This window comes from Staurois parvus, unplaced genomic scaffold (genome assembly GCF_062004578.1).
Source record: "Staurois parvus isolate SC_StPar_1 unplaced genomic scaffold, SC_StPar_1.0 ptg000298l, whole genome shotgun sequence".
In the NCBI taxonomy this organism is placed as follows: domain Eukaryota; kingdom Metazoa; phylum Chordata; class Amphibia; order Anura; family Ranidae; genus Staurois; species Staurois parvus.
This window is the reverse complement of record NW_028318094.1, coordinates 9,486,744-9,500,834: the sequence shown is the minus strand read 5'-3', so window position 1 is coordinate 9,500,834 and position 14,091 is coordinate 9,486,744. Positions and strand designations below refer to the sequence as shown.

Here is a 14,091-nt window from a genome sequence, read left to right as displayed (position 1 = left end):
CTCTGATTAATGCTCTCCTTGCCCAGCCAGTCAATTTAGGTGGCCAGCCATGTCTTGATAGGTTTGCAGTTGTGCCATACTCTTTCCATTTTCGGATGATGGATTGAACAGTGTGCCGTGAGATGTTCAAAGACTGGGATATTTTTTTTATAACCTAACCCTGCTTTAAACTTCTGTACAAGTTTTTCCCTGACCTGTTTGGTGTGTTCCTTGCCTTCATGATGCTGTTTGTTCACTAATGTTCTCTAACAAACTTCTGAGGGCTTCACAGAACAGCTGTATTTATACTGAGATTAAATTACAGATAGATGACTTCTGAAGGCAGTTGGTTCCACTAGATTTTAGGGGTATCAGAGTAAAGGGGGCTGAATACAAATGCATTTTCAGATATTTATTTGTAAAAAAAAAAAAAAAAAATTTTGAAAACCGTTTATCATTTTCCTTCCACTTTACTATTATGTGCCACTTTGTGTTGGTTTATCATAAAAAATCCCAATACAATACATTTACGTTTTTTGGTTGTAACATGAGAAAATGTGGAAAATTTCAAAGGGTATGAATACTTTTTCAAGGCACTTTATGTGCATTGTAGGCAGTGGAAAGCACTCTGTGGATTGGAGGCTCCCCAGTTTTGCTACAGAGTAAGCTGCTGCTGCTTGGCTTTAAGACAGTGCAGCCTGGCCTTGGAAATCCTTTTTCAATGCATTCCTTGCAGCCATGTCTCAGAAATCATTAGTAAAACAGGGTTAGGCTGCTTTACTCTACAGAAAGCTACACAGTTGTATATGATGACAGTCATGAATCTGTTCAACAATACTGCTACCATGGTTTATTGGTGAGATTTCTGGGATGTCTCGCCAGTCAGTAGTAAAGTACACATAGAATATTTTTCAACTTTCTACCTGAAAGTGGAAACCACTTGTAAAGTCACCCTGTCTCTGCGTGGTCAAAACAGCAAAAATACGTACTTTTTAAAAGAAGAGGCTTCATATGTAACTTACCAGCAGTTTGTGTTTTAAAACTTCATTGCAGTGCTGATCCCTGGCCACTGCAGGTAGTTAACATTTCTGGGTGTGTAAATACCTGCTACCCCCACCAGCTCATGCATCTCTACAGGACATATTGGCCAGCAGAAGGAACCACTGAGCGGGTGAAATATATTGTACATATTCAATTCATCCGACCGTTTAAATACTTGCAGCGTCTGGGGAGCTTTTCAAAACATGGGTTGCCAGAAAAGTAAGTATAATGCTACTTTTTTATACAGGCATGTCTTTTTGTTGTTTTGACCCTGTGGTGATCTGGTCACTTTAAACTGTATGTCCAGCCAAAAGATTGGGATAATCTGGGAAAGGATACAACACCTCTCTGGTTTGAACTGCTGTCTGGGCTCTGTTAGTGAGAATTACCCACACTCTGTCCTGCTGACAACAGTTTACCAGATAAAATGTTACCGACACTCCTAACACCAGCATAGACAAATTATTTTATCTTAAGTGTACAATATGAGACAAAAGAAAGGAAGTCGTAGACCTTGGGTTATATGTCGCTAACAGTTGGTTGGACAGTGGCAAAAGCTTTGCTGGAAACATTCCCAGTGCATTCTCTTAACTCCACCCACTACACAGGACTCCAGTTTTTTGCTTGTGTCCTTAGCTGATGGACCTCTTTGGAGAACTTTTCTAAACCATTCTTTTTATGTTATTTCCCAACTTTGACTGACACTTGTTTTGAGATCAGCTGCTTATTGCCTAAGGGCTCATTAGTAGTTTCTGGACCTGGTACCCTCGATTTACACTGGGCACCTGCAGCAGCGAGACTGGCTTGGAATGTTTGCTGCCGGCACTAGATTCAGTGTTTCGGCACTCACCTTGGCACGTAGTGCAAAAGTGTAGCATGATGCAAGGTGCTATAGAGGTCCAGGGCTGTGATCCCTTCTTATGGCACCCAGGCCTTGAAGACCCCAGGGGTATGTCCTCCATGATGGACAAAGTTTGGTTTTGGTTTGCTGTGTGGTTAAGGTGAGACAGGATTCCCCCCCCCCCCCCCCCAAAAAAAAATAAAATTTCTCTGCTACATGGGCAGTAGGTAAAGTTTTAATGTTTACTTTTTTATATTTTATAGGGTTTTCCCCCCACACAGCTTTGCTACATAAGTGGTGTCATAGTTGCAGTATGCCTTGCAGCTGACACACTCCTGCCTGCCTTTTCTGCCCACCATTTTTGCCAGGAATGCAAGCACATCTACTGGTCTTTCATATGCTTGCTGTTCCTGAGACACAGTCACAAGACGTCGATCAACACCTAGATTATATCAGCGCCTTTCCCAGACACTCTAATACCCTCTCTTTATGCATCCACAGGGGATTCCCTCAATTAGCAATGGCAGACAAGGCGCAGAGTAGCTGAGGAAAACTGGCAAAACTCAGAGTGATAGCCCTTCCCTTGCACACAGCTCCCTTCCACTAATTCTAGCTCTCCCTCAGTCCCGCAACAGATGGCCTATTAGAGTAAAATGGTCCCGAACTCAAAACTTTTTTTTTTACCCTAATACATTCTCTTAATTTAGCGTTAAACAAAAAAAAAAAACTTCCAATACCTGTCTCCCACCCCGCTTCATATCCCTAAACGCTTACCTGAGTCCTCTCACGCTCCAACGCTGTCCCTGGCTGCAGCACCGCTCTTTTCTTCCTGTTCTTACAGGAGACACAAGCAGCAGTGGGAGGCAAAAGACACACAGCGGGGCTAGGGACCCCATAGCACAAGGAGGAAGGACTGTATTGTTGCACAGAACCAGTAATTATAACCTCTCTTTTATGTTAGCACAAAAAATTAGACCTTTCAGTCACTAAAGACAGATTTCAAAGCCCTGCACTTCAAGAACCTTTAGTTTCCAAGTCCTAAAAGCACTCCTCTGCTTCTCCACCACCTTAATCTATTCAGGAATATGACGCTGAACCTCCAAATCTCTTCAAGCAAGATATTGAGGAAGGTGAGGTGGATACAGAGGAGGATCCTGCAGAAGAATTTTCACTTTGTGCATTTTATGAGGCACAAGCTAAGGCTTCACTCCATAAGCGTTGAACAGTGAGCTCGCTTATTGATGTGGTGTTGTGTACTAGCCTTTGCCTAGCAGCACTGGAATCTCTGCAGCCTCAACAGCTCTTATAGTCACTAAACACCACCTTTTCCTTCGCACACACAAGTTAACTGTGGGGTTAACTTTGGGTTAGGATTAGCCTAATCTCAAAAAGGCATTCATTTCTCCAAAAGATTCTCATTGTTACCTCCTTTCCCTGTCAATAGATGGTTTAAAAGAAACCTTTGCTCTCGCTGGTGCTGGTTTACACCTGACCATTGTGGCTATGTCCATTTGTCAGATTAATTCTAACTGGACTAGGCAAATGAATAGAGAACATAGTCCTGTCTCTAAGGACCCTATTCTTCTGGAACAGTTGCATCTCATGTCCTCTGTGCTATTTTGTGTTAATGCCCTAGAGAATGTACTTTTCCAGGTCTCCATGATAAAACTGCTTTCTGTACTTATGCACAGAATATTGTGGTTAAAGGTTTGGTCTGCTGATTCTGCTTTCTGAAGTCTTCTTGTGCATGCCTTTCAATGGTGAATGCCTTTCAGAAAAAAACCTTTGACAAGTTATAAAGGAAGTTACTGGAGAAAATGTACTTTTTGTTGCACCAGTGCTGATCAGAGACATCTCAGACCTCAAGGTCAAATCTGTAATTTCCACAGTCTACAACACAGGATTTCTATTTCTGCCCGTCCTCAATTCCTACCCTCCAACCTGCCAGCTTCACATCAAACACAGGCACTGTGGGGTTTGCCCCACTTTGGACACATAGAGTGCAGATCTTGCAGAGGAATGGTTCAAAGGGTTTTACTCAAACCCATTTGAGTGTCACAAATGAGTGTTGGCATTTACCCAGTTTTAAACCTAATATTCCTAAACAGATATCTGTGTGTGCCAAATTTCTGCATGGAACACGCAAGATCTGTGTTCCCTTCTCTCAGACCAGGGGACTTTCTGGCATCAGTGGACATCCATTATGCCGATCTTCACATTCCCATCTTTTCCCACACACCGCTTGCTACTCATTATTGGGGGATCAACATTTTATATTTGTCACCCTGCTATTCTGGCACTTTTCTGCACCACAAGTCTTCACAAAGTGGCTGCTTAACTTCGGCCCTGCTCATATCTTCTCATGGGTATCATAATGACCTTCTAAGAGATTCCTCAGCCACTATCCTTTCTTGCAAAATTCAAAAGACAATCCAGTTTCTTCAAACGTTCGGATGGATGATCAACTTCAAGAAGTCTGCCCTACAGCCTTCCCATTGCCTGGAATATTTGGGACTGATCTTGGACATGGTTCAGGCAATAATTTTCTCTCCTAGGGAAGATTGTTTCTCTACGGTCCAACTTTCAGACCCTCGGGTCAATCAGGCATCCCTCAACTTGCTTCTTGTAGAGGGAACCTTGTCTCTTCAGGAGTCGATGCTCCCTATCAACATTCTGGAACTGAAAGCCATAAACTGACTACTACAGTGGACCGCTCCTCCTACACAGTCACCGAGTCAAGGTACAGTCAGACAAGTTGTGGCCTACATAAATCACCAAAGGGGGTACCAGAAATCGTGCATCCCTGAGAGAAGCAAGCCCTATTCAACTCTTCAAGACCTCCTGTCACATTGCGCCACCCTGCATCTCATTCACTTGCTTAAACTGTATATTTGTTGAAACCCAGGTTCTAAAAGGGGCATTGCTGACCTTGGTCAAGGTGAGAAAATCTACTTCTTGGGAAATGCCATTGTACATGGGGGGCCTGCTTTGGCTGGTGCAAGGGCAAGCCCCCCTAGGAATGTTTTATTCCTTGTGTGCTGACCTTCATCCAGTCTTGTCTGGACCAGCATCTGGATCTTTTAGTACTCTAAAGTGACAAATTCCTGCCTTTATCCATTCTTTTCAAGAAACCTTTGGATTTGTACCTTCTTGCCAAGACCTTTATACAGGGAGTTGTGTGTGTTAATTCTCCACTTAGACCTTCTGTGTTTTTCTAGGATTTGAATGTTTTTCAAAAACCTCCCTTTGAACTGATTCTGATATCCCATTGGCCTTTTTGGTGGCTATTCCTTTCATCAGGCATGTCAGTAGGCAGCTCTTTCTTGTAATTGGCCTTTTCTTGCCTTACATAGAAACAAGGTAGCCCTTGACTCAGGCACTTCTTCCTCTTCCCCAAGCTATTCTTTTCCTTTCACCTCAGTGAGGCTGTTATCCTCCCTTCCCTATGTCTTGAGAAGATTTCCCTCCATGGCTGGATGTGGTGAGTCAGTTATAGTCTACCTAGCTGCAACCTCTTCGTTTGGAAAAACCCTTCCTTCAGAGTTCCTTTTATTATCCTCCATGAAGTTCCCCATAGTGACATCCTCCTTCCTCTTCCACTATTGCTAGGTCATTTCAGGCAGCTCATCTCCAGGGCTTAAGCTCCAAAGAACAGGTCCCTTCCTTTGTCTGGGCTTAAGCCACCAAATCATTTGGTTTTTCTAGGGCCTTTCAGCATTAAGCATCCATTTTGCAGGTTTGCCGCCACCTGGTCTTCTGTTAAAACTTTCCCAAAGCTTTACCAGGTAGACCTTTAGGCCGCAGCTGATGCGAGCTTTGGACGCAAGGTGTTTCAAGCTGTCATCTGTTTTTTCAAGTCCATTGACCCTTGGTTTTTGTAGCTTTGTTTGCCAACCTTCAATTTATTTCTTGGAGATGTCCCCTGGTCTACGACTTCCTGGCCTGTACTGTACTGTACAATTATGATAATGGAAATTTTGACTTAACTAGTAAATTCCATATCTTCGAGTACAGTACAGGACACAGGTCCCTCTCGTCTGTCCTGTTTCTTTTTATTGCTTGCTAGGAAAATGGAGTCCCACAAAGTGGGTGGGATTATATCCGGGTACACTGGGGGTGTTCCCAGCAGAGCCTTTGTCTGTGTATAATCACGTGAAGGTAACAGAATGTAACCCTTGGTCTTTTACTTTCTGTCCTGTACTGTACTCCAAGATATGGAATATAATGGGAAATTAAAATTCTCGTTTTGTTCCTACCATATCGATAATACAGGTTACTGGAGAAAACCAAACTTCACCCATCACATTGAGCAGTCTTCAGTGTCTGGGTGCCATTAGAACAGAACACAGTCCTGGATCTCTATTGCACCCTGTGGTTAACTATAATTGTTGCACCTTGTGCCAAGGTGCATGTCAAATGCAGGATCCAGTACCCAAAGCAGTTCCCAAGATGTACATAGAGGGTAACCCATCCAGAAACTGATAGTAATCCCGCATGCAGTAAGCTGTTGGATCCTGGTAGAAGTGTCAGATGAAATAGTGAAGAAAGATTAAAAAAAAAAGAATAACTTGGAAAGTCTTTCCATTTCCATTTGAGGATTGGTCAATCACCTAAGAACACTAGACAAACTGAAGTTCCACACACTGGTTGGGGTTATATGAGCGTGCACTGGAGGCATTCCCAGCAAAACCTGTCAGGGCACAATCACCTGAAGTTAGCATATAACGCATTGTCCGACCTTCTGTCTTATACTGTACTTCAGATACAGAATATTGAAGGAAGTCAAAACTCCTGTTTTATTTTGTGCACATGGTTTTTTTTTTCCTTTTTAAATACGATAAGGAAAGGCTAGAAATCCGCTTTTTATTACTGTGCGTGTCACAGTTGTGATGTGAATGGAAATCAATCTGAGACTGCCCCGAATAGCAGTTAAAACCTGACAAGGTTTCTACTCATTTCACATTCTATCCAAAACTTTAAAAAATCTAATTTTGGCTGGATGTACACTTTTTAGATGAACAATATTTTAACCTGCGCTGATCAGTAGTCTAATGCTGTCTTGGTCAATTGGCTGAACTTGTTGAGGGGTTCCAGAATTCTCCAATCTTTTAACTTTTCCTAAGAATAGGCAACAATTATCTAATTCCTTTGAGTCTTAAAAGCATATACAGTGCAATCAGAAAGTTTTCAGACTTCCTTAACTTTTTTCAATTGCTATGTAGCAGCCTGATACTACATTACTAAATGAATTTTTTTCTTTCTCATTAATCTACACTCTTAAATCTTTTGCAAACTTTAAATGGGGTTTCATGTATTTTGCACTGAGGAGAGTCTTCTCTTTTAGCCACTGTGCCATAAAGCCCAGATCGGTGGAGGTCTGCATTGATTTGTCCTTCTGGAACTTTGTCTCATCTCCATACAGGATCTTTGGAGCTCAGAGTGACCATCGGGTTCTTGGTCACCTCTCTTACTAAGGCCCTTCTCCCCCGATTTGCTCATTTTGACCAGCTCTCTTGGAAGAGTCCTGGTTGTGCCAGACTACTTCCATTTGAGAATTATGGAGGCCAATGAGGGAACCTATAGAAGTTTCTTTGTAGCCTTGCACAAATCCTGTCTCTGAGCTCTGCAGGCAGTTCCTTTGACCTCATGACTTTTGATCTGATACAATATGCATTGTCAGCTGTGAGGCATTCTATAGAGAGGTGTGTGCCTTTCCAAATTATGTCCACTCAATTTATTTACCACAGGTAGACTCCACATAATGTGTAGAAAAATCTTAGCAATGATCAAGAGAAATGTTAGGCACCTGAGGAAAAATTTCAAGAGTTGTTGCAAAGGGTCTGAACACTTAGTCCAATATGATATTTCAGTTTTTTATTTTTAATAATTTTGCAAACATTTTTAAAATTCTGTTTTCACTTTGTCATTATAGGGTACTGAGTGTAAAATAATGAGGTAAAAAAATGAATTTAAACAACTGTAGTATCAGGTTGCAAAATAACAAAATTGAAAAACGTAAAAGGAGGTCTGAATACTTTCTGAACGCACTGTATGTTTTATATGATGAAGTTGCTGAGCTACATAGTCTTTAGTATTGAAAGGTTTCTAAACTGTGATGGGAGAGATGAATGACAGTATGTTGCATGATTTTTTTCTTTTCCAGTAATTCTTGAACAGAATAGTTATGTTAATTAATCCTAAATCTTTCAGTAGTAGCAGAATAGCTCAAATGACCCATAGCAACCTATTAAATGTTTTGTATTTTCTAACTTGAGTAAGCAAAGTGACTCTCAGAATCTAGTTGCGATGGCACTCTCTCTTGGCTTAAGTTTTCTGATTGACCCCCTTTTCCCAGGTAACAAATTGCATCTAATCACGTTTTTATGTTACCGGAGGTGTAACTCGTGGTTATTGTGACATTGTGTTACAGGCCAGTTGGTCGTCTGTACTCTCTGTTCCTGTGTGATGAAGACCAAACAGATCTGGCTTTTCTCGGCGCACATGCTCCCCCTGCTGGCTCGTCTCTGCCTTGTTCCTATTGAGACTATCGTCGTCATTAACAAGTTTGCCATGATTTTCACTGGACTCGAAGTGCTGTACTTTTTGGCATCCAACCTGCTGGTGCCCTTTAACCTTGCTAAGTCAGCATACAGGGAGCTGGTTCAGGTAAAATGTTTTTAATAAATGCTGAGAAAAAATTTAATATGAATCCTAAGCTTGCTTTGACATGTTGCAGTACTGTTCTGGAGATGTACCATACTAAAATCTGCTAAAGGATAAATGGCTTTGCTAGGATTCAAACATTGTACATATTATCAAGGTTGCTGAACTGTTAATCTAAAAGAGTATGGTATAGGACAAAACATGAAGAGACTAGTTGCAGTGATTCTAAATCCTAGTTCTCAGGGACATTCAGTATTGCATGCTATGTGGTCTACAAGGTAGAAGCTCCACTTTGTTACAGTTTTAAGAATACATAAATTATTTTACTGCAGACCCTTTTGATTAAGTTTGGAACGCATGCACTGCTAGTGACTACAGAAGCTTGAGCTAGAAACACTTTTTTGTTTTCTAGGTAATTTTTATGATTTTTCAAAAAGTTATTGTCCATATACTTTGTACCTACAAAATGAAGTGCACTATGAATTGAGTGACTATGGTATCCTTGGTGGGAGCCTAAAGTCAGCCTTTTGTTTAATTATATATAGCGTATCATCCATAAGATATTTTATGCTCTTTACTATTAGTTGTTTCAAGCACTTTCCTAGTTTTAAATTTCTTGGGAACCTGCAATGGCAATAGGGAGCTGACTTAAGAGTCAGGAATGTAGATAATGTATTTGTCCCATGTGTATAGATCTGTGGTAGCCTATATGTGATCCAAATACAGATTTCAATAAAGTGATTAAAGTGATACTAAATGTTTGTTTTTTTAATAACAAACATGTTATACTTACCTGCTCTGTGCAATGGTTTTGCACAGAGCAGCTCTGATCCCTCACTTCTCAGGTCCCTCGCAGGTGCTCCTGGCTCCTTCCTCTTGACCAGTGCCCCCAAAAGCAAGCTACCTGTTTTGGGGGCATTGGTGCGTATTTGCTCCTGAGCCCTGTTCTATGCGTCCAAAAGACACATAGATTTGTGTCTTGGCCCCTCCCCCCCTCATCTCTTCTCACTGGCTGTGATTGATAGTAGTGGGAGCTAATGGCTCCCACTGCTGCATCTCAGCCAATGAGTAGAGGGAAACCTGAGGGAGCTCAGGTAGGTATTAGGGGGGCTGTGGGGGGAGCAGCATAAAAGGGTTTTTACCTTCATGCATAGAATGCATGAAGGTAAAAAACCTTCAGTCTTTAGAACCACTTTAAAGCGGAGTTCCACCCAAAAGGGGAATTTCCACTTTAATGCTTTGTCCCCCGCTCCCCATTAAGGATTGGCACTTGGAAGTGGGTACCCACTTCCACTGCAATCGCCTAGGAGTTGTCCTCCCTCCCCGTAGTCTTCTGGGACTTGTGACAGGTCCCAAAAGACTACGGGGCCATTCACAAAGCACAGCGCTTCTCACGCATGCGTAGTGGGCACCCGGCTGTGAAGCCGCAAGCTGTCACAGCCGGGTGCCCACACTGAAGATACTGGCACCAGGGAGAGAAGACGGCCAGTGAAACCAGCGGTGTTGAAGACACCGCTAAACCGAGGGACAGGTAAGTGGCTGTATTTTAAAAGTTGGCAGCTACAGTTTTTGTAGCTGCTAACTTTTTTTTTTTCAGCTGGAACTCCACTTTAATGTAAATCTGTAGACACTCTAACAGTAGTAAACTGCCAGTTGAATTACAATTTCCCTATCCAGAATGCCCAAAAAAACCTGGGTGGGTTTATTATGTAAATCTCAATGTCTGAGAGTAATGTGGCACTGTGGTTCTTTCCCTGCTGCACGACACTGTTGGTCGTTGTGGCTGCCCATTGCAGGTAGTGGCCAAAAGCAGGGTTTAGCACAGACATCTAGCTAGAGTCAGTATTTCCATAAGGCTGGATCCACATTTTAGCGATCCATTGCAGTGCGTTAACATGCATTATGTCGCTAATAAAATTGTCTACAAACAAAAAAGAAAGTATTAGCATAAATTCGGTGATCTATCTGCCCTTTGCTTCGTTCTATAAAGTTTCAGTAAGAATAAATTAACTGCTGATCCTGCCAGTTATTTCTGCTTTCTTGTTTCAGGTGGTAAGTAGCTGCAGGAGGATCTAGTCTGTGCAGAACTGCCACTATAGCGTGCATATACCCCTCTTCTGTCCATGCTTTGTCCCATTGTTCTCTCAGTCACCTATCACATGCAGAAGTGCATGTCAGAGATTCTAAAATCTAAATGAATGACAGTAGCTTCTCCAGGGAGCATTCGGTGGTAGATACTTGGCACACGAAGTAAAGTATCCTATATGTTACCTAAGGCTATCCATAGAAAAGTTCAGCCGGGCATGTATAAAGTCTCTAGATGAAGAGTCCAAGAGGATATCAACACTTGAAGCTGGCCAGTTTCAAATAAGCTAGAAGGAACTCTGTAGACAGCAAGAAGAGAGGAGAATAGAGCTTCTAAGTGTAGCAGAATAAAACCACTTTAATAATTAAAAAGTAAGAAACTCGCAAAGGTAGGAGAATTGGCACTTCATAGTCCACTGTGCAGTCCTGGGTGGTCCCACAGTGTGTCTCTGCAGCTTCTGGTAGCAAGCCGGCAGCCACGCTGGTGGATTCAAGCACTTCCTACAGTGCTCGTGGAGGCAGAGGACTCTGGAGAAGAGGGGATCCACCAGTGGGGCTGCCGGCTCACCACCAAGAGCTACAAAGACACCCAGTGGGACCACCTGGGACCGTACAGCGGACTTATGATTATGAAGCGCTAATTCTCCTACCTTTTGCGAGTTGCCTAATTTTTACCTATTAAAGTGGTTTTATTCTGCTACACTTAGAAGTGCTGTTCCCCATTCTTTCTTTCCTTTCTCCAGGGAGCAGCCCTGTCATATTAGAACATTGCAAATGTGTACATGATACACAGACACACAAACAAAATACTCAAGGTGCAGGCCAACACAGGGCAGAACAAGTACACTTTAAAGACCTCGGTGAGAGATTCTATTTATATTGTCTCACAGCTTCATTTGCTCCAACAAAATATATAAAACCACTTGGCATAAACTGTACTTCCAGCTAAAAAGAAAAACCCATTAAAACTTTTGAGCCAATCAGAATGGGTTATGTATCCTTTGTCATCAAGGATGTATTCAGTTTGTGAGCCTTTTCTTTTTGCATTACAGGTGGTAGAAGTGTACGGTCTTCTGGCTCTGGGCATGTCACTGTGGAATCAGCTTGTGGTCCCAGTTCTATTTATGGTTTTCTGGTTGGTCCTCTTTGCTCTTCAGATCTACACATACTTCAGCACACGGGACCAGCCTACCTCTCGCGAGAGACTCCTCTTCCTCTTTCTTACAAGGTATGTTTCAATAAACCTACAAATTAAACTATTTAGGGGAAAAGAAAATACATGTTTATCCCCTCAACACCTTTTTAATGTCCCAAACTTTCACTGAAATAATCAGTATATTTCTGTAATACATGCACATTTCCCAACATTTTGTTTCCCCTGCAAGTACAGAAATGTATTGGTTGATTTCCTAGAAATCCAGTGAGCTCCTACCTTCCTGATGTGAGCTGAAAACACTGCCGTTGCTGCACTGAAATTCCTAGCACTGTTGTCAGCCCTGTCTGAGTTCACCTTTATAGACTACAGAGCACATCCCCCTTATGGTATTGGAAAAGAACAGAAGGTGTCCTATAGTCCAGCACAAGAGAACTGTGCAGGCCTCCTTGGGATTTCAGCAATTTGAATTCATCTTGAAAAAAACCTCTTTACTTGGAGTATATGTAAACCCTCTCACAGAATTCTTATTTAAACTTTTAAAGTTCAACTCCATGAAACGTAAACATCCTCCTTTGTGCCTGCATTGCAAAGGTTAACTGATCATTTATGTCTAGGGTACTTGGTAAAGCAAGTTTTACTTCCCAATTCCTGGTCCTTCAGGCTCTTTTGCACTGCTAGATGGTCCCTACAGCCTCCTCCATTATGCTCCAGTTGGCTAAGGTCCTCTGACATCATTGAAACCGATGCAAGGACTATAGCCGTATATTGGATGTGAAGAGTCACTGTCTGCTGAGAGAATAACATGTCAGATAAGTAAAACTGCTTTTCCACCCAATAGTCATGAATGATCAGTTAATCCTTGCAGTGCGGGCACAGCCACATTGCATGAGAAGGTTTTTAGGTTTCCTTTAGTTGGGCTTTAACATGGTAATACAATTTCCTAAACTGTTCTTGGACTTCTCATTAACCAGTTCCAGTCTGTGCCATTTCTGACATTCCTCTCTTACATGTAAAAATCAGTATTTTTTTTTTTTTTGTGCTAGAAAACTACTTAGAACCCATAAACATTATATTTTTTTTAAGCTGAGGCCCTAGAGAATAAAATGGTGAATGTTCTTTCAAGCACACGTTTTGTAAAATATACACTTTAAAAAACAGTATACTACCCAATTGTTTGATAAAATATAAAAGATGTTATGCCTGGTAAATGGATATGTAACCTGTCATGCAGTTGCATGGGGAGCTTTACAAAAATGTGTTTTGTTTTTTTTTTATTTTATTTAATTTGGGGGTTTGTATGTTAACATTTTTTCTTTTTTTTTTTTTTTTTAACCTTTATTTTTTTTTTATTTTTCTTCAACATTTTCAACTTTTTTTGAGCTTTATTGCTGTTACAAGGAATTAACATCATCATCCTTTGTGATAGCATGGGCCTTAACATAACTATAAGATCTCAGTTCTCTCCTTTTTGGCCTTCAAATCATCTGATCAAACCAAGCTTGGTTTGATCAGATGCTTTCACAAGCCGGTAATGGCTTGTTTACATGATACTAAAACCGGAATTGACAAATCCTCGTCACTTCTAGTTTCTGACCATCACACAGTGGGAGAAAGAGCATCAGTTCCTCTCAATGTGTCCCTGGAAGCAGATGCCATTGGGCACATCTTTACCATGCTCCCAGATTAGACGGGAGAGCCAGGTAAAGGGAGGGGGGAGGAGAGACCTATTTTCGTCGCCTGTAAAAGTGTTTCAGTGGCTCCAGAGCCGCCTGGATCACTTTTACATAAACCAGAATCGCCAGCTACAAAAAAAACAAAACAATACCTGGATCATGGTAGTAGTCTCAACCATGATCTCGGTATAACCACGTCAACCTTTTTTATAAAAAAATTTTAAAATGGTATTCCTGCCATGAAGGTACTTCTTCTTCAGGCACAGCTGTTATACTCCAGGGTTGTCACAGGAATAAAAAACATAGCAGTTGTTTGATAGATAGTGCTTTAGCAAACTAAATGTCATCCAGATAGCATTTACATTTACTTTAATTAAATCAATAGCAGCACTCTCTACAGAAAAAGGTTTCATTTTCCATTCTGCCTTCACCATAAACATCTGGCAGTGAGGGGTTTGGGAATCCTAATCATTGCTGAGGTTACTCGTGATTCTCTCATATTCATCACCCAAGATGATTGCTAATAACCGGTTTTGTATATTGGTTGCTAGGGTGCGTCCGATGCAAAGCAGATAACACGGGTGACCTGTCAGGCGTACACCTGAAATACCAACCTGGCATGTTACCCAGCATTTTAATATTCATTGGCTTGG

At 41.6% G+C, this 14,091-nt stretch overlaps 1 protein-coding gene across 1 annotated transcript in view; it reads left to right on the top strand.

The window, feature by feature from the left end:
* Positions 1–14,091, top strand: part of RNF145 (ring finger protein 145) — a 71,895-nt gene that overhangs the window by 42,564 nt on the left and 15,240 nt on the right. Inside the window, exons 5-6 of the mRNA XM_089682859.1 lie at positions 8,292–8,527; positions 11,662–11,837. Coding sequence (XP_089538985.1) covers positions 8,292–8,527; positions 11,662–11,837 — 412 coding nt within the window. The remainder of the gene's footprint in view (positions 1–8,291; positions 8,528–11,661; positions 11,838–14,091) is intronic.